This window comes from Caenorhabditis remanei, chromosome II (genome assembly GCF_010183535.1).
Source record: "Caenorhabditis remanei strain PX506 chromosome II, whole genome shotgun sequence".
Lineage (NCBI taxonomy): Eukaryota > Metazoa > Nematoda > Chromadorea > Rhabditida > Rhabditidae > Caenorhabditis > Caenorhabditis remanei.
Window position 1 is genome coordinate 1,437,716 of NC_071329.1, and position 25,155 is coordinate 1,462,870.

A 25,155-nucleotide genomic window follows, 5' to 3' on the forward strand; every position below is an offset into this window, starting at 1 on the left:
TTTGTTATTTTTTTCGTCTTTCAAGTGGACGTTCGTCTATACTACGCATAGTAAGAGTGGAGAGAAAGAAATAAGGAATGAAAAATAAGGAGATGGAAGGGAAGGAGGAAATGAAATTGGAGAAAAAGGAATGAAAGGGAATTAAAAATAACACAAGAGAGTTGGGAACAAGGGAGGTGGCCCAACTTTCCACTTAAAGGAGGACTGAAGTCGTATTTTTTTATTTCAGATTCTGATACTTCAGAAAATTCTGAGCAACTTTCATCAAATTCCCGTTTTCCCGGCTCAAATGTCTAGATGGAAGAATTTTTTTTCAATTTATGACGTAAAAAAGAAGAAAAAACACGAAATTTTGTTGAAAAAAGCAAGAAATCGGGAAATAAAAAGAATTAATTTTGTCCGAGAGGACTACACGGGGCAAAAACTCGCGTGGGGAAACTCTTTCACGAAAGCTCAATTTGAGCTCGAAAAACGTGAATTTAGGGCGTTTAGAGCGATTTTTAGCACATGCTGCAATGATGAAAGTTGTTCAGAATTTTCTGAAATATCAGAATCTGAAAGAAAAGAATATGACTTTAGTCCTCCTTTAAGTGGTCTGGATTAATTGGAGCAGGACTAGGAATTGGACAGAATTTTCGAGAATACGCAGTGGTGTTTATAATAACCAGACTTGCAAGGCCGAGTCGGGTCATTTTGAGAATTTTCACCAGATGCGACCCAAAAATTTAAAATTGCAAAATTTTTGGATTTTTTTTACAAAAAAGTCGACTTTTTGGCTATGATTTACAAATCGATAAAACTCAAGCGTATATAGATAGAAATTTCAAAAATTTTGAAAAAAAAACATTTTTTGGCACCGAGACGATAATTTGCTATTATTATCATACACGTCTGATAATAATAGCCTTATTTAGTGGATGATCTAACTAGGGAAGATCATGAAGTCAGTTTGGAAATATGGTTTGTGATCTATATAACTGGAAAGCTGAGAAAACGCTGATTCCAAATATGTAAACAGATTTTTCTCTCGAGGTCCGGTATTTCAGAAAAACAAAGCCATAGTTCTGAAAAATAACATAATAATCTTATTTCTGACAAGCGGAAAGCTTTAGCAATTTTTTTTGCAATTGTTTTTGCAAGTTTGTCAGAAAGGAAATACATTTTTTTAAGGGGAGGGGCCAGTAGTTTTTTTTCTCAAGGAAATCTGGATATTGTGAGGATTTTTGGATTTTATTCAAGATGTGCTGAAAATATGGGAGGTTCCTATGATAATACTCTAAAAACTGAAAAAAAACCGCAAAGACAGGAGTTTTTTATTTTCCCGAAAACTCTCAAACTAAACCAACTAATTAACTAAATTACACAAATAAGTGAAATTCAGAAAATAAATTGTTATTTGAAAAAAAAAACCTGATGGTGCCCTAAAACCCCTTGTTTTTGACACATTTTTCCTGGGAATATCTCTCGGAGTTCCTCTCTTTTTTATAAATGAAAAAAAGAAGAACCAATTTTCAATTACAATTCATCACACGAACCCTTTTTGTTTTTTTTTGAAGTGTCATCATCCAAAGCACATCTTCAGAAGAAGAGTGAGATCATAACACAAAAAGATTTATGACCATGGGAAACATGACTTTCAAAAAGTCATGTGTTCTTATTTGATAATCCTTTGAAGGTGAGCTTTCGAACTTGTTTTTACGTGGAAGGATCAAGAAAAAAAAGACATTTGAGTATCGAGGGGACTGAGAAGATTCCGAACTGTAATTATACCTCAAGAATAAGAAAAACACACTAAACTCAACATTTTTTCCCCAGAAAATGTGTTGAAAAAGCGAGAAGAATGACAGTGGAAGTAATGGCCACAATTCTGACCACTTTTGCCGTTTCCCCAAGTTAATTTTTAATGGATCGTACAGATTAAAAGTAGAGCTCCATTTTTGTAGTTGACAACTTTTTTATACGGACACTCCCTATAGAGTTATGGTCATTTTAAGACGGCAGTTTAAAAAGCGCACTGAAATGGGTCGATTTGACAGAGAAATTACTTTGACGATACATAACTTGCTAGGGAGCGTCCGTACAAAAAAGTTGTCAACTACAAAAATAGAGCTCTACGTTCAATCTATATGATTCATTAAACATTTTTATGGTGTGACATTCAGAATTACTACGGCACACTCTCAAAGTTGGTCATTTTCCACTCAAAACAGCTAAAGTTGATACCTTTTTGTCCGGTACTGTACATATCAACTTTTTTGTACGGACACTCCTTAGCAAGTGAAATGATCATAACACTCTGGGGAGTGTCCGTAGAAGAAGGTTGTCAAATACAACAATGAAGCCCTACTTTTGATCTGTATGATTAGTCGAACATTTACTTGGTGGGGACATTTTCAACGGAAAACGGCTAAAGTTAGTGATTACTGTAAAAACTGCCCATCAAAAGTAAGTTTATTGGCTTTAAAATGGCGATTTTTCAAATCTAAATCACTTCTGATTTGGGCACAGTTATATTTCTGGTTGTTCTCATTCGAAAGGTTTCAATTAAGGACAGCACTGTCGGACAGTCGTTTGAAAAAGAGGCAGCTCCAATATGGGAGAGCTCTGATGAAACCACGGTTTTATAAACAAAAGAAAACATTATCACAAGTTAAAGAACAGCAACAACTGACTAATAAGAGTTTTGACTTGTAAAATCGGTTTTCATGAGTGTGACCCTAATTATTCAGAAGGCCTAACCTGAATTCTCCTCAATAAAGATGCCGAGACATTTTGATACCAAACTAAAAGTGTCTAGTTTCGAAACGTCCCGTAGCCCACTAAACTGAAAATCTCTTTTTTTTTTCTAAATTACTGAAGCTTCTCTTCTCCAAAAAAGAAAAAAAAAACAAAGAAATTTGTCATTCATGTCTTAAAAACCAATTTCCTCCCTTTTTCCTTTTGTTTTGATTTGTGTCCCCGTGGGGGAAGAGTCATAGGATTTTTTATGAATTTCCGTTCGCTTTTTTGAAAAAAAAGAGGAAATGGAGTTTGTGAACATCCGGACAAATTGGACAAGCAGACAGATAGACAAACAGGCGATGCCGACATTCGGACATCTGGACACACATACAGAATTTTCTTATTTTTTCAAAAACACTACTTTGGCTCAAAACCAATTTTCTTAAAAGAGCAAATAAATTATGCTGAAAAAATTTCATACCTCTGGTCATCTGAACTTAAACCAACTATAATAACAGCTACTATTACAATAAAAAGAGAGGACTCTACCAGAATCTAAATGATACTAATAAGAGGAAAAGAGAATTAGACAATGGTGGAGGAGACGGGGGAGGAGACGCTCATTTGAATTTGACGGATCCTCTGAAGGAGAGAGAAGAAAACGTGTTTTTCATTTTAAGAATTTTCAAGAATGACAGGTGGGTGGGGGAGGGGGGAGGTCCTAGGAATTCAAATAAGATATAGTGGTGGCCTAGAATCTGACGGCCTAGAAACTATAAAAAGAAGCCAGATCAGAACACATGTTTCGAATCGAAATTCGAACTTAATTAAACACCAGAGCTGTGCGGAAGTACAACTTTCAAAAAAAAGAAGTCGAAAGTAGGGTTGAAATTCCGCACAGCTCTGTTAAGCACCTTTACTTTGAAATTTAATAAAATGTTGTCAGAAAAAAGTCCCCATTTCTGAATCCGGACCGAGCCGGGTCGGCCCAATTTTGACAAGTTTGCAATCTACAGATCCGTCTGTCGGTTTTCTGTGTTGCAAGCCAAAACTCATTTTATAGTGAACTGATTTTCAGAAGAGAGATTGGAAATTTTCCTCAGTTTGATGATCGGATCGATGGGGAGAGGGTCATACTTGCAAATTTACGGCCCGGCCCGGCCCGAAGGTGCGGCTTCGAAAAAGGTACCTATTTTTAACCGAATTTTTTGAATTTTTTTGAAATTTCATATTAAAAATTTCAATTTTTTGATGCATAACTAGCTTTTGATTGAATTCTGAAGTATAGTCAAAAAGTCGACATTTTTGGGAAAAATTCAAAAAAATTCAAATTTTGTTCAAAATTTCAGTTCGAATTTTTTCAGCCGGGCCGTAGAAATTCTCGTCGCGGCCCGGCCCGTTGCAAGTATAGAGAGAGTTGGATCCTAGCTTTTTCTTTTCTTTTTTATATCAACTTTCTAAAAGATTGTGAAAGGAAACATTGTAGAAGTTTTTTTCGCTACCACTTATCACTTATTACAAACTAATTTTCTAAAGTGAAACTTGCTCAGCACATCTCACGAGGCACAACCTAGTACTGGAGAGCGCGCCTAGAGACGGGGGACGCTGTCAAAAAATGTGAAGATACCGTCAGGCATCGCACCGATTGAAATATGTAGGGGAAAAAACTTACTGTTGGAAGAGCTGGAGGGTTCTTGACAATTATATCGAATTCGAGGGTGTCTTCTTGATTAGCTAATTTTTGTTGTGAGAATGGATGTTTAGATGTAGCTAATTCAAGAATCGATATTCCTAGGCTCCACGTGTCGAGTTTCAAAAGAGAAGCTTCGGTCATTGTTTTAGAGACGGCTTCGGGCGGTTGATAGGAAATTGTTCCAGCTACGCTTTGTTTTTTTTCATCAATTTCGATGTCTTCAACGCGTGCACAACTCCCAAGATCTCCAATCTTTACGTGGCCATTGTCATCGCATAGAAGATTACCAGGTTTTATATCCCGATGTATTGATCCCTGAAAATAGAGAAACGTTGACAAAACAACTTCCACAATCATTGGTTTGTTGTCACACATTGGCACACCCGCGTTAAAACAATGAGACGCAAGAGGTTTTTCGCTGAAACACAAGGCAACTCTACTTTAAGACGACTCTTCATCAAGGCTGTGGAAATTGGGAAGTTCTTACGTTAAAATCGGATTTCATTTTTAAAAAAAGCTCACTTTTTGTTGAAATTATTCTATATTGACTTCTTAAAGACTGGTTGTGAGAGTTTTGTCAAGATTATGATATTACCAGCCTATCTGCCCCGCCTTCGGCGGTTCATCCGGCTGGTCTCACCTCATTCACGTGACCAATCCTTTTAAAATGTTCCAAATTGTTTTCGGAACTCTCGAAAATTTCCGATTTTCGAGAAATCTTTTCGGGAAAACTTTTTCCGAAATTTCATATATTTTCAGGATGATAAAAAAGGAATTTGTGCGGACTCAAACTAAATTGCTCCAAAAACAACGTGAACAGTGTCTAAACGCCTATCCTGACTAGGGAAGGTCTCCAGGTGACCGTGGAGATACGGGACGTGACCTATATGTATCATTGGAAAGCTGAAACGGTGATTTCAAAAACATATTCAGTTTTTCCCCTCGAGGCCTGGAATTCGAGAAAAACGAGAAATTGGTAAATTTAGAGTTTTTACACAAAACTTTAAAAATTTTTTATCAAAAATAGGCAAAAATCCTATGTACATTCAAATTTTCATATTTTTGTACTGTAACCCGGGCCGACCGGGCCGGTGAAAATTCTCAAATCGACCCGGCCCGTTGCAAGTATGGGGGTGTCTGTCAATCTGTCCCAACGTCCGCAAGTTTGGAGAAATGATAAAGAAAGGCGGCCGGCCCAAAATAGAACCTGTGGTCACACCGACCACCGCCATGCGAATACCTTTGTAAGAAGGTGACAACGTAAAAGAGGAGAGACCAGCCTGATGAACCGTCGAAAACGGGGCAGCCAGGCTGCTATATAAAAAACGCGTGTGGGCGCTGTGTATGGATTTTTTTCAGGGTTTCTGCATTTTACTTTCATTTTCAAAAATATAAATAAGAATCGAAATAAGTTTTTATGTAAACTCGAGTAGCATAGCCACGAGAAAACGCGCCGTAAATTTCAGTCTTAGCTGGTATATAAAGACAATCATGTTTTCGAAAAGCTGGTGGAAACAAACACTTTAGCTGAGAACTCACGAGGGCATCAAGTAGCCAGTGTAATCCAATGGTGATATGAGCAATCACAGCGCGGAGGGCAATTTCTGGAAGTTTGATCTCCTTTTTAATGAAACAGGCGAGACTGCTTCTCATGGGCTCCATGAATATATCCACATAATTCTGAAAGAATGTTTAAATTTTTTTAGTTGCGAACATTAAAAAACTCACAGCTCTTTCGAGGAATCCTCTAAAAAATATGAATTCGTCACATCCTTTACACATTTTCAAAAAGTTCAATTCACGAACTACATCATCGATTTTTGTTGTCTTTGGAGTAGTCCCGATAAGAATTGACTTCATAGCCACTTTGAATTTTTTGTATTCAACGATTTCAACTCTACCAGAAACTCCTTCACCTTTATATTGAATATGAGTGAAATCTTTCGGAGTAACGGTGACCGATGAAGCTGAAATATTAGATATTTGTTTCAAACACGACGTGGGTTGAAATAGGAGAAAACTTTCGCATTTTCCGCAGTTGAAAAGGTCACAGTTTTTTTTTAAATTTGATTTTATGAAAATCAGATGGAATGAAACCATCTCTACAAAGAAGTTTGGTCATACGCCCATGTTACACATCAGCCAAACTGATCCGTTTTAGCTGATTTTCAAGTATGTTAGTACTCTAGGAATTCTAAGAATTATACCATGCTTTGCTCCCTTTGAAACGATCGATTGAAGTTTAAAAATTAAAAATTTTATTTCGAAAGATAGGATCAAAATTTTCTCAGAATTGGCAGCTTTATTTTGTGCATTTCGTAAAATAACAACTAATTTTCAAAGTTGCAACGGACCGGGCCGGTTCGGCCCGAGCCCGGATTTTCAGTACTAAAAAATTCAAATTTTTAAAAAGAAAATTTTCTGATTTTTTTGGAAAAAAAATTTTAAAGGGGGACACAACTACTTCTAAACTGAGGGTTTTTTTCCTTTCAATAGAATTTCTCTTCGTCGTGCACGAGAAACCAATATTTTCAAAAATTTTCAAGAAAAATTCAAAAAATGTGATGGAGAGCTAGAAATTACTTGTTATTTTCAAAATGCCCAAAATAAGGATGCCAATTTCATTCTGAAAATACTTGCATTCTATCTTTCGAACTATCTTTTCATTTTTCAACTTAAATCGATCGTTTCGGTAGATCAAAGGGAGCGGAGTCTAATGGGGTATGGTATAAGATTCTTAGAATTCGTAGGGTACTAAAGTAATAAAAAATCAGTAAAAGGGTCAGTTTGGCTGATGTGTAACATGGCCTGGAGGGTAGAGTGAAAGGCTCCGCGAAATGGTTTAACTATTGCTAGTTTTACGTAGTTTCGAAACGTCAGAGTTGCAAAACGTCGCAGTTGCGAAATGAACAGTTCCGAAATGTCGCGGTTGCAAAACGTCGCGGAGCCGAGCGAGACATTGACTCTTAATAACAAAAATCTATCCAAAGCTAAGAATGACATTTTTAGATGATCGGTGCCCTCTTTTTCGAACACCATTATTTCCTTGCATGGTTGAGCGGAATTCCGTCTAAAAATTTTTATTCCGCTTTCCACCTCCCGCCTTCCACCGTTTCAAAAATCGTATTCCTCTCAACCCTGTTCCCTAACCAACAAATTGTTTTACTGAATTATTTTAAAACTTACTTGGAAGGGTGAGCAATCCGTTATCTTCTTTCAGCTGCTCATAAGTATTTTTCACAAAAGGAATTGTGCCATACACTTTCAGATTAACATTCTTATCAACTAGATTCGAAGTTCCAGCACATTCATTTACGGTCTCAACTTCTTTCTTGAGTCTTTTTGCTGGTGAGGTCTCTAAGATTTCTTCACGTCTTTCTTGTGGCCTTCCTGGTTTATCGGGAAGAGAGAATTTTCCATCTGAATTTTCAAAATAATTTCTTAAATCTTAGAAACACCAAACCGTTCTCCATATTAGTCAATGGGAAGGAAGACAAACGGAACGTGAAGGTATCGTTGGGATTTGCAAACTGATTTCCAAAGGAAATAGCAAGTTCAATAAGTAGAGCACGTGAACTAGGGTGCTAGGCCAGGTTTCTATATCTCACGGATATAATAGTCTGTATTTTCATTTTTTGCTGTATTGAGTCCGCTAGACTTTTTTCACGTTTTAATTCAATTCTTTCACTTTTTGCACTAAAAATGCAGCATTTTTCAGGTTTTCAGACGTCGCAATGAACGAAAAAAGTGTCCCATCCATAAGAATTGTGAAAAATTATATTTTCTATCTTATGAGCGAAAAAACGAGAGTTTTGGTCAGAAATTGACTTTTTTGATACAGAAAAACCAATTTTCAGAAAATATGTATAACTTTGGCTCTTTATTCTTTTGCCCGTTGCCAACGAGAATTTTCGGGCTCTCGACCAAATTTTCATAAAGCCAAACGCAAGATCAATTTTTTTTGTAAAATTGATATAGATATCAGTGCGCACGGGACCAAACCCTGCCATCCCTCTCAAAATCCTTAAATACTCTTCATTATAGTCACTGCTATTGCCTCCATTTAAACAAAAAATCTCCTCAATAAAATACTTTCACATGTCAAAAAACGACAACAAAAAATTTCAGATCGGGCGGGAATGAACTCACCAGTCTATGCGTAGGAGTCATCTGTGTAGACCACTACATCTAAACCGCTGGATCGCGCGGTCGGCCTCTGTTGAGGAGGTTTATAGGGTTGGTGAACCCAAACCAACTCAAGAAGTGAAAGGTACGGATACTTAGAAGGCAAGACAAAGAGGAATAGATTAAACGGTTTATTATAGTTACACTTAAGATGATAGATACCTTTGTTGGAGGTTTTGGAATGACGACTACCGATGGACGTGGTACTAGAAGAGCGAGACGAAGCCATGGCAGGTAGACGAAGCAGCTGGGATGCTGTTGGAGCGAATAACTGATAGATACTGATTAGATGTTTCTCGAGAGCTTCCGTTGACTTTGCAACGTAGTAGAGGTCGTCCCGGTGAGGAGATGTAGTGCATGTCACTCGGTCAGTGGGTAAGGTAATTCATCAATCTTTGAGGGTAACGATAAGTTTACCGAAGTAATCTTTTTACTTATACGTGAAGGTGTCTTCGAGTAAGACTGACCCAGTTGGGGAAATATAGATGGAAGCTTATTTCCACGACAGCCTCCCTCGAGAGTGCAATTAGTGCTAAAAATGTCATCGTCTCCGGAAGACGCATAAAAAAGGGAAGCTCGGGCATCAACTAACAGTAAGTCAATATTCGGGTTTTTAGTTGTTTTACCATTTTTCTAAAATGAATGAGTCTTTAAAATGCTTTTTCTTACTGATATTAGAAAGAACGGACCGCAGAAAGTGAGGTGAGCAACCAGAAATTAGTGGGTCGCCTAAGGACCGTATTCCCATTATTTATAGATGTTCGGAAACACCTGGGATGCGGATCCGTAAGGAGTCTCCTTTTTCGTACCAATATGGTCCGTGCGCGATTGCCTGGAGGAGAGGTAACAGATTGCGAACGACCTGTTTACACACATTGCGAACAACCCCACGCAAAAAGTGTTCGAAGAAGAACCTTAGACTTCGGTAATTTAACCATTTATTGAAAGAACTTTTAAAAATTCAAAGAAATATAGAAGTATAAAAGTGTTACGGGGCTATTCAAGTCCAAAAAAAAAGTTTTTCACTATAAATTAGGGAAAATGAGGAAGCAGTAGGCGTCTTTTTTTAAACAAGAGGGGACGGTACATGATTGTGCAGGGAAAAAAGGCAAGTAAAAAAATTTTCGAGGTTATTACTGTTATTAAATTTTTTCCGAAGTAATAAACAAATGCGTTATTTAAAAAATAGACTCGAATCGTGGTCAGTCTACAACAAGTGGAAATACAGTCGTCAACAAATAAATATGCAGGCGAAATCTGTTGATTGTTATGAGTAATAATTAATCAAAGTTGAATGTGCGTTTAGATAATTGGGCTATCATTTTTCCATCTGGATTGTTCGGCTGGATATGAAACCATCCAATTTTGTTGTTCTCCATTGTCACAGTTGCAATGGACTGATCCGGACGAGTGAGATGATATCCTGTTTTAAGAACAGCTCCTAATACGGTGTTTATTTCTATTTCAAATCGATATGCTCGGATTTTGTTATCCCTGGAAAACAACTGCGTTAAATTCCACTCATATGTATTTATATTTCTTCTTACCTCATAAGGACGTTTCTATAGTGATCCTCTCTATTAATCTCAATATACGAATCAGAAATATAGGCATCTATATTCAACTCTTCACGAAATTCTATCATCAAATCCTTCCAAGTTGGATTCCACCCATTTCTCCATTTCACCACTAAATTCTTGAAATCTGAGTTAGTGAAATTTGATCTACTAAGGTAAACAGATTCAGATTCGAATTCCAGAAGTTGCTTATAAGTTATCCAATTTGCGTATTTGCATTTGATGCAGCTTGGAATGTTTCGAAGAAGCTTAAAATCGAACACGAAATCCGTAATCGGTTGAAACAATAATTTAATTTTTTCAGTTGCGTTTTGCCGTTGCAGAAATGAAATTATGGCATCCTTAGATTGATTTAATTCCTCATTATTTATCAATTCGACATGTTTCATCGAATTCACATCGGTACAGTAGGCATCCATTATTTTATTGATTGTTCCGTTCTCAAAACAATTATATTCGAGACTAAGACTCGTGGGTAACACATTGAATACATTGGAAAGATAAGTGGTCCACTGGTTGATAGTGGGGACAAGATTTCCAGAGTAGTATAGTTTCAAAGTGTATTGAGGTACAGAGGGGAGTTGGCTGAAATAATTCGATAATATTTTTATAATCTGTGAGGATCCGTCCCCTCGGCAATCGAGGAATGACGTCATGACGAAACAGCGTAATAATTTGGGAGAAAATTTGGCTCTATTCCAGTTTAGATGTCCTTTGAAAACTTGAACGTCCCAAAAAACACTTAGACGTCCTTTCGGATCCCAAATATGTTCAAAAATGTTTAAACGTCCCAAAAAACATTTAGACATCCCAAAAAACGTTAAGACGTCCCATTAAATATTGAGACGTCCCTTGAAGTCCGAAAATTTGGTTTTAAATAATTAGACGTCCCAAAAAACAAGTCATTGAAAGTGTTCAAGGGACGTCTGAATATTTTTTGGGACGTTCGAATGTTTTTTGGTACGTCTAAACATTTTATGGGACGTTTAAACGTTTTTTGGGTCGTCTAAACTTTTGAAAGGACGTTTAAAAAACATTAGAGTTTCAAAGGACGTTTAAGTGTTTTAAGGGACGTTTGAGTTTTTAAAGGACATCTAAACTGGAATAAAGCCGAAAATTTGATTTAAAAATTATTTTTCGATTATCAAGCTGTTTTTTTCTTTTTTCAGCAAAATTATTAACAATCTTTAACATTTGTTAAAAATTGATGATAAAAAAGTTAAATAACATTCAAATTTCCGTCCCGAAATATTACGGTAGCACTCGTTTCAGCTGTGTCGAGTGACGACATTTCCTTGGTGCGATACCATCATGAATTGACGGAATCTGGACCAGAACCTCTTTTTTGTACAAATTTCAATTATAAAACTTACTGTGGCCATAATCTAACACGATTGATTTTGTTTTCCATTATTGTCCAACTAGAAAAATAAATACCGGCGAACTCAAATAAACCATCGCCAATTTCTAAGCCAATTTTTTCGTTTTTCAATAACTCAAATTTGACCGAAAATTTCTCGGAAATTTTTTTGAACGTCAAGATTATCTCATTTTTTAAAGAGAAGATCACTTTGAATTTCACTATTTGATTCCTCATTCTTTCAATATTTCGGAATCTTTTACAAATTGAGTTGGACGATTTGCTGCAGAGAGATAGAGAGATGCTGAAATATAGAAACATCCCATTAAAAAATTGAAAACGAATGTTCAAAAAACAGTGAAACTTACAGTTCAATTGGATGCATTAACTCTAAAACCACATTCAATACAACATTCGGAAAGCAGTAAAGTTTTAGTCTAGACATTTTGCTGGGGGCAATTCAAAAATTGTTATACATTGAATCTCATAAAAATCAATGTCCACAAACAAAGGTCCTGCAACGAAAAGTGAAGGGTACTGTGGGAAAACTGGCATGACAGCCGGCTGAGAGCAGACTGCATAAGGCTTCAGAAGAGAGTGTCTACATATAATGTTGACATAGAAAATATTACTATATTTAAATCAGAAGCACACAAGTTTATAAAGGTCTAATACATTCGGTTAAAATAACATTGAAACCTAGTCGTCAAAATAATTTAGTATCTCTATCTTGAGCGTTTGAATAATTTTTCTGTCAAGTTTCATTTATGTGGCTACTATGGTTAGCTTGGATTTCATGAGTCCGGAAAAATATCCGCCACCCTGTAAGAAACGTGATAAATTCAATTTCATACTCTAGGCGCATGATCGATGTTTCAGAGATGTTTCAGCGAAGCCGCATAACATGGTTTCAAGTTTTTTAGCCATACCCATGCATTTTGGGTAAAAATATTTTATTTTGAGCAAAATTTGAAAGTTTACATGACGAGTTGTTGTTCCTTGAATTCTGAGGAATAGTAAAAAATTTGACATTTCTGGGAAAAATTCAAAAGATTTCAAAAATTTCGTTCAAAAATTAGTTTTGAAAAATTTTTGAATATCAAACCCAGGGCTGACGGGCCGGGCCAAGAAATATTCCAATTTCGGCCTGGCCCGGCACGTGATAAGTTTGTTATTCTGGATCGTCTAAATTGGTAATAGAATGTTGAAAAATTGGTATGAACCCCATTACAACTCCTAATGTCTCTGATTTTTCCTGCTCAGCCATCCCTTCAGCATCCTTTATCACTGTCCTCCATGATTCTGATTTGTTTGCTCCGTGGTAATTGAGAATTCCTTACGAAAACTTCCGCATTGCTGTGATTTCTCACCCCATTCTGTTAATTTTCTTCTTATCAAGAAATGCGCCACCTCCCTTGCCCTTCCCCTCACTCCTGTTCGCTATAATTCAGTTTGAATGATTCAACTCAGGAAAATTATCAAAAATGAAATAAAATTTATTTTTTCGAAGATTTTTTTATGGTATGATCAAAAACTGTCAGCACTGGGTAATAGCCATGAACCTCACGAAAGTGCGCTCCGTTGATGCCGGAACGCGACGCGGCGGACGGCACTGGGAGCTTTGAGAAATCTACTTTTTTCCACTGAAAACGTAATAGAAAATATTTGTTTTGAAGAAAAAGGTCAAAATCAACTAGGATAACATTCTCCTGTTTCAGAAAACACAATTTTTAATATAGAATTAAAAAAATGCGACAAAGGCAGAGCATTTTTAAGAGATTTCAGACAAGGAAAATTGTGAGAATACTCACAACTGGTAACGTTTGCAACGAAAAACTTTTGAGCAACAACAATTTTTTATTGAAAAGGAGAAAAATCACAGCAAAATTAGAAAAATAATGAAAAAATTACACTGCATTTCGAAGAAGCGTTGTTGCGGTGAAATCGAGCCGAAGATTCACAATTTCAGCTGCTTTCAAGACGTAGAAGTGGAAATCTGAAAGTTTTTTCATGAATCTACGGGAAAACTATCTAAACGAAAAAAATACGTGGAAAAAATAACCTGTTCGCCATAACCTGTTCGCAATGTTCGCCTTGACTTGTACGTTGATTTCGACCATTTTTCGCTGCATTCGTTGACTGAAAATAGGTTTTTTTCGGTTCTGTAATAGTATTTCGAACGAAAAACAAAGAAAATGTACGAAAATCTGGTTTAAAACGACAAAAAATTAAGAAGATTAAGCTTTTTCGAAGAAAAACGAGCTTCGCGGCTCATCATTTCAAAGGAGCCGCGCCGCGCACGCAACGCATCTCTCTCGGTGTCGATTTACGAGAGGAATTTGAGGTTCATCGCTGTTACCCCGTGTGTCAGGACTGAAATGAAATAACATGGCAAAATAAACAAACTAAAACTAGCAAAACCATTGTTTTGGAAAATCAAAAATGATTTACTGAGAGTGCTCGAAAATTAAAATTGAAGGTTTTATCATACTTCCCGAAAAAGTCGTTCTTTGGGTTCGTCGATACCAGTAGGGGCAACATGGTTCCAATACCAAACTTTACGTAGATTCCAAATTTTAAATAAAAAAATGTTTTCTTTTCGGGTCACCGCCGAGATAAAAACGATTTTAAGGAATACCCCCAAAAACATCATGAACTTTGAACATTCTCACAATGAAAGTGTTGAGCTGGAATTTTCTTCCGAACACAAAAAATGCTCAAAATAGTGTCTCCAACGATTTCCTGTTGAGATTTCATAGCTAACTATTTCAGTAAACTTTTTTGAGAAATATCGATTTTTTATTTTTCTACGTAGGTGACGGACCTGGCCAAAAAGTACCCCAATTTGTTGAAAACACTTTATGCTATTTTTATTAAAATGATTGACAAATCGGATTTAGTAAACTTTTTTCGTGTGCCCATAGTCAGCTGTTCGATGCTCGATTGAGTCATAGAGTGCGTCAAACACATACAGTGAGTTGTTGGGAATCGGCTGTCATCATAGTTTTCCCACAACCCATGAACATTTTCGTTGCGAGACCACTATTTGCCTTCATTTGATTGCTATCGATCCCTTACCCCTGGTGCCCCCTTTCATCGATATTTTCTTAAGTGCAACAGGGATGGCCGTTGATTCAAAGTTTAACGTTTTCAATCTTCCAAAAGTTGCACTGCATGTAGTTTTACGCTTGATGCATCCTATTGAATTGTAAGTTTATTTATAATTAAAGCAAGAGAGAGTCAAATTGACGACTTACCATTTTCAGTACCGCTCAAAAGTATATTAAGTTTTGCCTTTTTCAGTTGAAAATGCCCAACTTTGAGAGGGTGTCATAGTGAAACTAACTGGCCCACAAAATAACACAGTTAGTTTTACTATGAGAAAATAAGGACCGAACAAACCAAAAATAGAACTCCATTTTTGTAGTGGACAACTTTTTTTGTACGGACAGCCCAAGGGAGTTACATATCGACGAAGTAGTTTCTCCCTCAAGTCGACTCATTTCAGCGCAAAATAGTGCAATTTTTGAGCTGTCCCCTTAAAATGACCATAATTCTCTAGGGAGTTTTTGTACAAAAACGTTGCCAATTACAAATCGGAGCTCTACTTTTGATTTGTACGATCCATAAAAAGTCTACTTGATGGGTTAATCAGTATTTAAAAAACATTTAATTTGAGCCCGGCCCGCCCCGGCCCGGTCCGTGACAAGTTTGATAATTTTCTATTTTTTTCTAAAACTTTGGCGTTTTAAAATGTTAATAATTCTCTGTTTTTCCTATCTTTGTCCACGGTTTTCTCGAAAACCAGGCCTCGAGGGCAAAAGCTGAATATACACTTGGAATTAGCGTTTTCTCAGCTTTCCAACGATATAAGTCACGTCCCATAACTCCCAACTGACTCCATGCCCTTTCCTAGTTAGACTGAGAGACGTTCAAAAAGTTCTTTCAAAATTTGAATTCGCGCCGAACATGCGAAATGCGTCAACAAAAAACGCCAAGTACGCAAACCAAAACACTCTAAAAGCGTGAAATTTTACACTATTCTATTCCAGAATTGCTTTATCCCTGTGCAGTATACAATCAAATTGGAAATGCAAAAGTTTCACTCGGAGTTTGAAAAAACGAATCGAAACATACAAAGTTTCGTTTTCATGGAATAGTAACTTACGATTGAAGTTTAAGAGTTCTTCAGAAACTTTTGATGTTGTATTTAAAGGAGGACTGAAGTCATATTTTTTTATTTCAGATTCTGATACTTCAGAAAATTCTGAACAACTTTCATCATTGGAGCATATGCTAAAAATCGCCCTAAATGCCCTAAATTCACGTTTTCCCGGCTCAAAAGGAGCCTAGATGGAAGAGTTTTCCCACGCGAATTTTTGCCCCCGTGTAGTCCTCTCGGACAAAATTATTTCTTTTTATTTCTCGATTTTTCGTTTTCTTGCTTTTTTCAACAAGTTTTCGTGTTTTTTTAAATTTATATCGTAAAAAAGAAGGAAAAACACGAAAACTTGTTGAAAAAAGCAAGAAAACGAAAAATCGAGAAATAAAAAGAAATAATTTTGTCCGAGAGGACTACACGGGGGCAAAAATTCGCGTGGGAAAACTCTTCCATCTAGGCTCCTTTTGAGCCGGGAAAACGTGAATTTAGGGCATTTAGAGCGATTTTTAGCATATGCTCCAATGATGAAAGTTGTTCAGAATTTTTTGAAGTATCAGAATCTGAAATAAAAAAATATGACTTCAGTCCTCCTTTAAGATGATGGATTTGATGAAAGAAGAGCGGCCAATTGTGTTGGATGGTCTGTTCAAGTTAGATGGACTATATTTTTCAAGTTGGGTACCGCGGGAAGAAAATCTTCTATATAACAGATTGTGGCCCGAGTAAGTTATATATTTCGTGTATTCAAAGTAAAATCCAAAAAAGCGAGATGGTCTGGCAAATTTGCAAATCTGGTCTGTTCCATGATAACATTTTTGTATCGTAATTTCAGGGTTTGCGCGAGTTCCTTAATATAACAAAAATTGTTTGAAACTTCAAGTGTCAGCCCGTTCCGGTCCGATTTTAATTCATGACCTCAAGTATCATATTTAGTTGTAATTCTATACGAATAACCTTTCCTATTCTTTCAGTGATCCAAGAACTATACCTCAATACTCGTTGAGAATATATTATTTCAATGATGTCGTCTCTTCACTCAAAACAATGTCATTTTATTTGTCGAACCTGTTCGGTATGCCACCAACGGCTCTCTTCTTTCCTTGTCGTTTTTATGAAACAGATGACATCAAGAAAATTATGGATATCTATTGCACTAAGGAGACTAACATTAATTCTCTAGAATTGAGTAATTACCCGAGAAATGCAACAACTGATGATGATGAGATTCTCACTTTAATTTTGAAACAGCAAAATGCCACATCAAATTTGCATTTATTATTCAAACCTACTTTGAATTTCACATTCGATTTCAACACTCTTCGGAATACACCGAAACATCTAGAAATCGAGTATTCTGCGTGGGTAACTTGGGAACAATTACTGTCACTTGAATCTGAAACTGCTTGTCTACTGAAATCAAACTTCCCGAGCTCAGATTTCAAAACTTTAATTGAGTTGTGGAGAGATGGTTGGACACCGAAATGGAAGAGTTTGATGGTAGAGTTTAAGACGAGCTTGGATATCGATTCTTATGTTTCCGATGAGTTCAAGGAGATCGAATCGGGCAAAGAAAGACAAAAGAGCATTTTTTTGAGGTGAGTTAGATGTTTTTTACTAGGGAAGACCTCCGGGTGACCATGGAGTTATAGGGCTTGGCATATATCATGGAAATCTGAAAAAACGCTGATTCCAAATATACATATTCAGGTTTTTGCCCCCGAAACCTTGTATTCGAGAAAACATAATCAACGTTCCAAAGAATGACAACTTATTACCATACTTGAAAACCGGGCCGGCGCGTAACTCTCCTCAAACTCAATATTATGGGTTGAAAAATATACCAAGACGTAGATCTCGACGAGTGCTATGTCTGTGACCTACTACGGACCGGATGGCTAATCGGTAATGTGCCGCGGGCCGGGCTAGAATGGCTTTTTTGACCATTTTCGCATTTTTGGCACTTTTTCCCGGTCCGCGGCACATTAACAAATAACCATCCGGCCCGTAGTAGGTCAAAGACATAGAACTCGTCGAGATCTACATTTTGGTATATTTTTCAGCTCATAATATTGAGTTCGACGCGAGTTACAAGCCGACCCGTGTCGGCCCGTTTCGGCCCGGTCTGCAGGTACCCTTCTGACACGCGAAAATTTTTTGCAATTTCTTGCAATTTTGCTAAAAATGTAGCATTTCTCTGTTTTTGCCGAACTTTGACCTCTTTTTCTCGAATACCAGTCCTCGAGGGCAAAGACTGAATGGATATTTGAAATCAGCGAAATTTCAGCTTTCCAATCATATAAGTCACGTTCCAAAACTCCACGGTCACTCGTAGGCCTTCCTTAGGCTTTTAATAAACCTGACAAATTCTTTCCGTTTCAGAAATAGTTCAATCCAGGCGTACCGATTCACAACAAGAATCATCACAGCAAGAAACGTTGTCGACAAGACTGGTTATCATCTCACACGATCGGATCAAACAATTGCTACAGTTACAATGGAAAATGAGAAAATCGGATGGTTTCATATTCAATCGAACGATCCAAATGCGGAAATGCTCATCCCAGTTACTAAACCGGAACTTTTATTTTTCAACTGAAATAGAAATGACCGAAAAGTTTATGCATGCAGTCTATCGTAATAATTATAAAATATATTGTCTCCCTGCTTTTTCGAACTGTAAAGAAAATTATGGAAAAATCTTGTAATAAAAAAGTTTGTTCACATCTAAAAATATGAATACCTTCCCCAGATTTCACTGTCCAGGGAAATATGATCAAAAAAGTGACAAAAATTTATGAATTTCCACCCTCCTCCATGGTAAAGTGTGACTGACTTGAAGAAAATCAAAAATATTTCTGAATTGAGTTGTTCAGGGCCAAAATAAGAGACAAGTCTACCCATGTTTCAGTGAGTTACAGAGACCTCATAGATTAGCTTCCAGCTTTTTTTTAGTCAAAAGTTTGAACTCTTGCAACTTTCCGGATTATGATTCAAAATCTTACAAGGGAAGTCTTTGGAGACGCCACTTTCAAACGACCTATAAATTTGGTCATAGGCACTTTTGACTACGGGGAATCCATTTCTGCTGTCAAAACCTGCGAAATGACTCTGCGAGCCAAGTTATGAGCTCTCAAACTTTTCACATGGTTAAGCGTTTTCACATGAATTCAAGGCTGTCGCACGGCCGGCCGCGGCCCTCGGCCTTTAGGGCCGCCGAGGCCGCGGATTAACCAAATGGGCTGAATTTTTGTATATCGACTAATCTTTTGGTCCTCTACAAGGCCGCCTTTGACAGCCTTGCATGAATTTCCAGATCGGCGGTATATACCAGAGTTGCATGGAAGTGAAATTTTCTTATCCGGAAGTCGGAAGTTAATTTCCTTATCTGGAAATCGGAAGTCGGAAGTGGGAAGCGATTTTCCTTCTTTCCCAGAATACCGTTCGTTTTTCGTTGCAAGACTCACCGTTGTTGCCCCTATTGGATGTCTCGTTGCACCTAGCTCGCCCCAAAATCAATATTCCGTTATTATTAATCTGTATTCCATCCAATGACGACAAATCATGCATTTAAAATCTTCCATCTCCCGAATGTTGCATTGAAAGCCGTTTTAAGTTCCATGAACCCAGTTGAATTGTAAGTTTAATTCATTTGCGTATAGTCATTTATTTGATTTCAGCGTCGCCCTATCCCTCTGCACTAAAAAGACCAATTTAATATGTAAAAACCACCGGAAAACCAAAAAACTAAAAGAACACATCAAAAATTTCCAAGTATCGTTTTCATGGGAAAATGATTTGAAGTTACAGTTCAAAACTGCTTCCAATTATTTTGATTTTAAAGTAATAATACAAAAATTTCACAACGAAAACCATCAAAAAACATCAGAGAACCTTTTTTCCCTTGATGGATTATATTTTTACAATTGGATTCCACTAGTTTGGAATAACCCTTACAGCAAATTGTGGGCGGAGTAAGTTTTGTTTTTTTTGTCAAAAAATTGAGTTTTAAGCGACCCCACTTTTGTACGTGAATACTCAATTTTGATTTACTATGCCGGAGATGACGTCGTGCATTCTTTCAACACAATTACCACCTATCTATCAGACCTTTTTGATGTTCAACCATCGTTTTTGAGCTTGAATTATAAGTATTTGCAAGATGATATCATTTCGAAGATTATGGATAATTACTGTAACGTACACAACTTTGAATTAAAGGACGACGTCAACAAGGATTACAAAATTGTAAACTATAATGATCAAATTATAGTTTCAATTCTTAAACAGCAAGATTCCACGTTGCAACTGAAATTGTTATTCAACCCACCGCCTGAATTCACTTTCGACTTCAATAGTTTACGGAACACGCCTGTAGTAATTGAAATTGAACACTCCCACTGGATAACTTGGAACCAACTTCTAGAAATAAAATCCGAAAACGTGTACCTGTGCAGATCAAACTTTTCAAACTTGGATTTGAAGAATTTAGTTCAAATATGGAAAAACGGATGGACTCCGAAGTGGAAGTGGCTGATGGTGCAGTTTAAGGAGGATTTGGATGTGGATACCCTAATTTCCGAAAGGTTCATGAACATTGATTTGAAAGACTGTCAAACAAGTTTTATTTTGAAGTAAGTAATCACATAATATAATACTTTATAAAAAAAATTTTCAGGGATATTTCAACTCACGCGTATAAATTCAGAGCAGAATTTCACACTTTTCAAGGAGTCACTACAAAAACTGGATATCATCTAACTCGTCCAGATCACTCAATTGCAACTGTTACAGTGGAAAACAATAGAATTGGTTGGTTCTATATGCAATCGAACGAGCCGAATGAGAAACTGATAACTAGAGTAACCAAGCATGCATTTTATTAGAAACCAGCTCAGCCGAGTGGCCCAAAGCAGCAATTGCTGCCCAGTGAACGCGAATTTGGCTTTGGCCTCTCTTTTTTTCGTTTTTCCGGCTGGTGTTTCCCAATAGTGCTCGCAACTGTAACTTGATAATTTGTTTTTTTAAAATAAACAAGCACGTTATTACTTAGTCATCTATTTGGGGACGATCCAGATGGGTGTTTCGAGTGAAGATTCATTTTATTGAAAGTTTTACCCTGATTCCAAAACTTCGTTTAGTTTTTGCAACGTGGACATGTTTCTAGAGTTTTCTTTGGCAGTTTCACAGTTTGTATAAAATTTAATGCATGCTTCCAACTAATTCTATTTGAAGGTACATATGGATTCCTAGTTTTGTGGTTCATAATTTTGGTATGGAATTTTAATTACGGTTATGTTTTCACACAAAAGGTTGTAAGCAAGATTTGTCAAAAATTGATTAGACCAGGGTGGAATCGAACCACCATCTACAAGTTGAGTCTCTGCAGCACTACCATCCTTCTACCGGTGTGCTCGAAATTCGACTCTCTCCTGCATGAACCTTATAGAGCATATCAAACTTCCTGCATCAGTGACAATAGTCCAGGACGGCGCTCGATTGGTTACTCAAAATACTCTTAATAAATGTAAATAGAGTAAATTGTTCTTTTAGACAGTATTTTTTCATTTTCATTTTTGCACAAAATGTCACAAAATATTACAATATGTCAGTTGCACTGTAATTTGAATATTGAGTTGCTTAAATGCGTTGCGTCGGTAGTTGACGCCATGGTGAAAAACTGTCGGGAGACAGAAATGTTGTGTGTTGAAAAGATGGTGAATGCTGGTCCAGAAGATGAGTGAGCAGTTGTGAGCTGGTACGAGCAGATTTGACCTGAAAATAGAATGATTGGCTCATTAAAAAATAGCACTAAGAAGCCAAGTCTTAGGAGACGCCACGACCTATAAATTTGGCTATAGGTATTTTCGACTACGTGGAATCCATTTCTGCAGTCAACAACTGCTAAATATCTATGAGAGCCGCGTTCTGAGCTCTCAAACTTTTCATATGATGAACCCAGTTCACATGGAATTAGAAATCGGCTGCAAACACGCCACCGCGCGGTATTATTTGTGTTCCCCAATAATTTACCTGTGCTCGTACGTAGGAAAGATGAGAAAATCTTGCGTATATTACTTGTCGATTTGGAATCCCATGTGAAATGGCTTCACCATATGAAAAGTTTGAGAGCTCATAACTCGGCTAGCAGAGACATTTAGCAGGTTTTGACTGCAGAAATGGATTACCTATAACCAAATTTATAGTTCGTTTGAAAGCGGCATCTCCAAAGACTTTCCTTGTAAGATATCGGTAGAAAGTCTTGGCAAAAAATTTTCCTAACAAGTCAGGTTGCTAAAAATCTGAAAAAATGCTCTCAAAATTGAATCAATTAAGGTCGAAAGTGTGTTCGGTTACGCAAAAAGTGAACTCCGCATCCGGTTTAGTTGATTGAATATAAATCCAGCCAATTCTATTATTCTCGACAGTTATAGTTGCTATCGCTTTGTCCAACCGAGCGATGTGATATCCGAGTTTAACCACATCTCCTTTTGTTGTTTTTATATTGTTGCAGAAGCGATAGATTTTTATTAATGAATCCCTGAAAAATCATGACTAAATATGTATTATTATAAATTTCAACAAAAAAACCCACTTTTCAATATAACTTCTTCTATGATTTTCTTCTGAACCAATTGTCATTGACTGACCAGAAACCAACGAATCGGCATCCAAGTTCTCCTTGAATTCCACCATCAAATGTTTCCACTTCGGAGTCCAACCAGCTCTCCATTTCTCTACTAAATTCTTGAAATCCAAGTTCAAAAAGTTTGATCTACATAGGTAAACGGTTTCAGATTGAAATTCCAAAAGTTGCTTAAAAGTTATCCAATTAGAGTGCTTAATTTCCATGCATTTGGGAACAATTCTGAGACGGTTGAAATCAAAATTGAAACTTTTCAATGGATAAAATAACATTCTCAACTCAGAATCTGCATTTTGTTGTTCCAGAATTGGGATCAAAAACTGCTCATAATTATCCACTATTGTACCCAGATACCATGAAAAAGAATGTAATTCAAAGCGGTTAATCGGTGTGTTCTCTGCATCACAATAAGTGTCCATTATTGTTTCGATCATATCCCCTTTCAAATACCAATAATTGAGACTGAGAGTTGTGGGTTGAACATTAAAAAGATTGGACAGGTAGGCACACCAAGATTGTAATGAAGAAAGATATTCCAAGTTGGAATTATACAGTGTTAGAGAATATAATGGTATAGTTTTGGGATCGCTGAAATACGAATTATTTATAGTATCGCCATTTGATTTTAAACTTTTTTTCTAAAAACTTGAGTAACTTATTTCCTTTAGTTATCATATATCCATACCTGTAAACCTGGTCGTCGCGTAACTCTCCTCAAACACAATATTATGAGCTCAAAATATACCAAAATGTAGACCTCGACGAGTTCTATGTTTGTGACCTACTACGGGCAGGATGGTTATTTGTTAATGTGCCGCGGGCCGGGCTAGAATGGCAGTTTTGGCACTTTTTCCCGGTCCGCGACATATTAACAAATAGCCTTTCGGGCCGTGGTAGGTCACAGACATAGAACTTGCCAAGATCTACATTTTGGTATATTTTTCAGCTTATAATATTGAGTTAGAAGCTAGTTATGCGGCGGCCCGTATCGACCCGTTCGGGCCCGGTTTACAAGTCTGGTTATACCTATAATTTGGAAAAACTCATGTTTTTTACCCAACATTAAAAAACGTACTCTTGCTGCCATCTATCGTGTTTAAGATTGTAGTTCCATGGAATCCAACTAGGAATGTACAAACCTTCGTCATACACAAAAGCGTCTTTCAATTTTAACTTGGCTTTCTCTCTTATCAATTCTTCGATTTCAAATTCTACTTCAAACATATCAGAAGGGGTTCTAAATCGTAATTTTATCACGTTATCCCATGAAAATAACAATTTGAATGTTTCAACTTGTTTCTTCATTTTAGAAGTGTTCCGGAAACTTTTGCATTTCCAGTAGCATGATTTACTGCAGAACGATAGAGCAATTCTGTAATTTTAAGCATTGAAACTCAAAAACATAAACAAAAAATTGAAACATTTGTCAATATAACTTACAGTTCAATCGGGTTCATCATGTATAAAACTGCATTTAATGCTATACTCGGAAGTTTGAAAATTCTTAATCCAAGATTCGTTGACATTTGGTTACTAGATGAAGAGTTGAGTTGTATCCAAGAATAGTTGTTAATAGTTTCTAAATATTGATTGGGTATGCAAGAAGGAAGATCCGATAGGTCTCGCAGGGAAGGTACTCTGGGAAAATATAAAAAGGAATTTTGGGGGATTACACACTGTGGTTTCCCAGAGCAATGCCGTTTGCCTAGACACTCTAGATTAACAAAAAGGGCAGTTTGTCCCAAATCGATAATCTCCTTATTCCTGCCCTTACAATACTTGTCAACCGGGCCGACGCGTAACTCTCGTCAAAATGAATATTATGAGCTGAAAAATATACTAAAATGTAGATCTTGGCGAGCTCTATGTCCTTGACCTACTACGGGCCGGATGGCTATTCGTTAATGTACCGCGGGCCGGCAATAAGTGCCAAAAAACGCGAAAATAGCCAAAAAGGCATTCTAGCCCGGCCCGCGGCATATTGACGAATAGACATCCGGCCCGTAGTAGGACACGGACATAGAACTCGTCGAGATCTACATTTTGGTACATTTTTCAGACCATAAAACTTATTTTGACGCGAGTTACGAGCCGGCCCGTGTCGGCCCGTTTCGGCCCGGTCGACAAGTATGGCCCTTACATTCTAATTCCCACAAAATCTCTATTTCTTTTCAGGCATTCCTCAATTCAATGTGTTTCTGGAACATCGGGTCCCCCACTCCCAGCTATCCATGCATTTTTTGTGTAAGTTTGAATAAAAGTATTTATTGATTTCCTCCATTCAGATCATCAAATCGATACTATTCCCTCCGAAAAAGAAGAAGCCATTCCCACTACTCCATCTTCCATTCGTCGCATTGCACAATGTGATAAAAATGATGAATCCACATGAATTGTGAGTGAGACTAGTACCCATTTGCCAGTGGCTGACCGCTATCTCAAAGTTCTGCCCGGGAACGCGGAGTGGGTCTCGACGCGCCGTAAATAAAAATTCCGCACAAAACCCACACCTCGTCGCCGGGTCGAATTTTGAGCAAGCGGCGAGCCTCTAGGAAACGTGGCCGGCCGAGATAGGGCCGCGGCCGGCCGGGGCTTTTTCTTGAAAATCTCAAACCGTCGCAGTCGGCCCAAAAAAGAACTGGCACCAGCGGGGGTGGAACCCTGGTTGTCAAATTGTTACCAAAAAGTCAAAAGTATATCAAGTTATGTATAGAAAACCGCGGCTGTTTGAAGATTTCAAGAAAAAGCTGCGGCCGGCCGCAATTTCTGACAGCTTTGGCAGTTCTGGAAGATTCTATACACAGAGTCTAGAAA

General features: G+C 37.3%; 5 protein-coding genes across 5 annotated transcripts; 2 read left to right on the top strand and 3 right to left on the bottom strand.

Annotated features, from left to right (window-relative positions):
* Window positions 1-3,980: 3,980 nt before the first annotated feature.
* On the bottom strand, window positions 3,981-8,828 carry GCK72_003909 (uncharacterized protein; the record flags this gene model as incomplete). Its single annotated transcript, XM_053724326.1, has 6 exons — window positions 3,981-3,998; window positions 4,394-4,729; window positions 5,954-6,094; window positions 6,143-6,381; window positions 7,601-7,834; window positions 8,762-8,828. The coding sequence occupies 6 exons, from the start codon at window positions 8,826-8,828 to the stop codon at window positions 3,981-3,983; spliced, it is 1,035 nt and encodes a 344-aa protein (XP_053588520.1).
* A 1,051-nt stretch (window positions 8,829-9,879) lies between these two features.
* Window positions 9,880-11,587, bottom strand: GCK72_003910 (uncharacterized protein; the record flags this gene model as incomplete). The annotated part of the gene is made up of 3 exons (XM_053724327.1): window positions 9,880-10,093; window positions 10,147-10,761; window positions 11,550-11,587. 3 exons carry the CDS (start codon window positions 11,585-11,587, stop codon window positions 9,880-9,882), a joined length of 867 nt encoding a protein of 288 aa, XP_053588521.1.
* Window positions 11,588-16,307: 4,720 nt separating this feature from the next.
* Window positions 16,308-18,294, top strand: GCK72_003911 (uncharacterized protein; the record flags this gene model as incomplete). The annotated part of the gene is made up of 3 exons (XM_053724328.1): window positions 16,308-16,420; window positions 16,670-17,293; window positions 18,078-18,294. 3 exons carry the CDS (start codon window positions 16,308-16,310, stop codon window positions 18,292-18,294), a joined length of 954 nt encoding a protein of 317 aa, XP_053588522.1.
* A 952-nt stretch (window positions 18,295-19,246) lies between these two features.
* GCK72_003912 (uncharacterized protein) lies at window positions 19,247-20,581 on the top strand (the record flags this gene model as incomplete). The annotated part of the gene is made up of 3 exons (XM_003100275.2): window positions 19,247-19,332; window positions 19,709-20,329; window positions 20,374-20,581. The coding sequence occupies 3 exons, from the start codon at window positions 19,247-19,249 to the stop codon at window positions 20,579-20,581; spliced, it is 915 nt and encodes a 304-aa protein (XP_003100323.2).
* A 1,441-nt stretch (window positions 20,582-22,022) lies between these two features.
* Window positions 22,023-23,867, bottom strand: GCK72_003913 (uncharacterized protein; the record flags this gene model as incomplete). Its single annotated transcript, XM_053724329.1, has 4 exons — window positions 22,023-22,236; window positions 22,291-22,929; window positions 23,417-23,713; window positions 23,782-23,867. The coding sequence occupies 4 exons, from the start codon at window positions 23,865-23,867 to the stop codon at window positions 22,023-22,025; spliced, it is 1,236 nt and encodes a 411-aa protein (XP_053588523.1).
* Window positions 23,868-25,155: the final 1,288 nt, after the last annotated feature.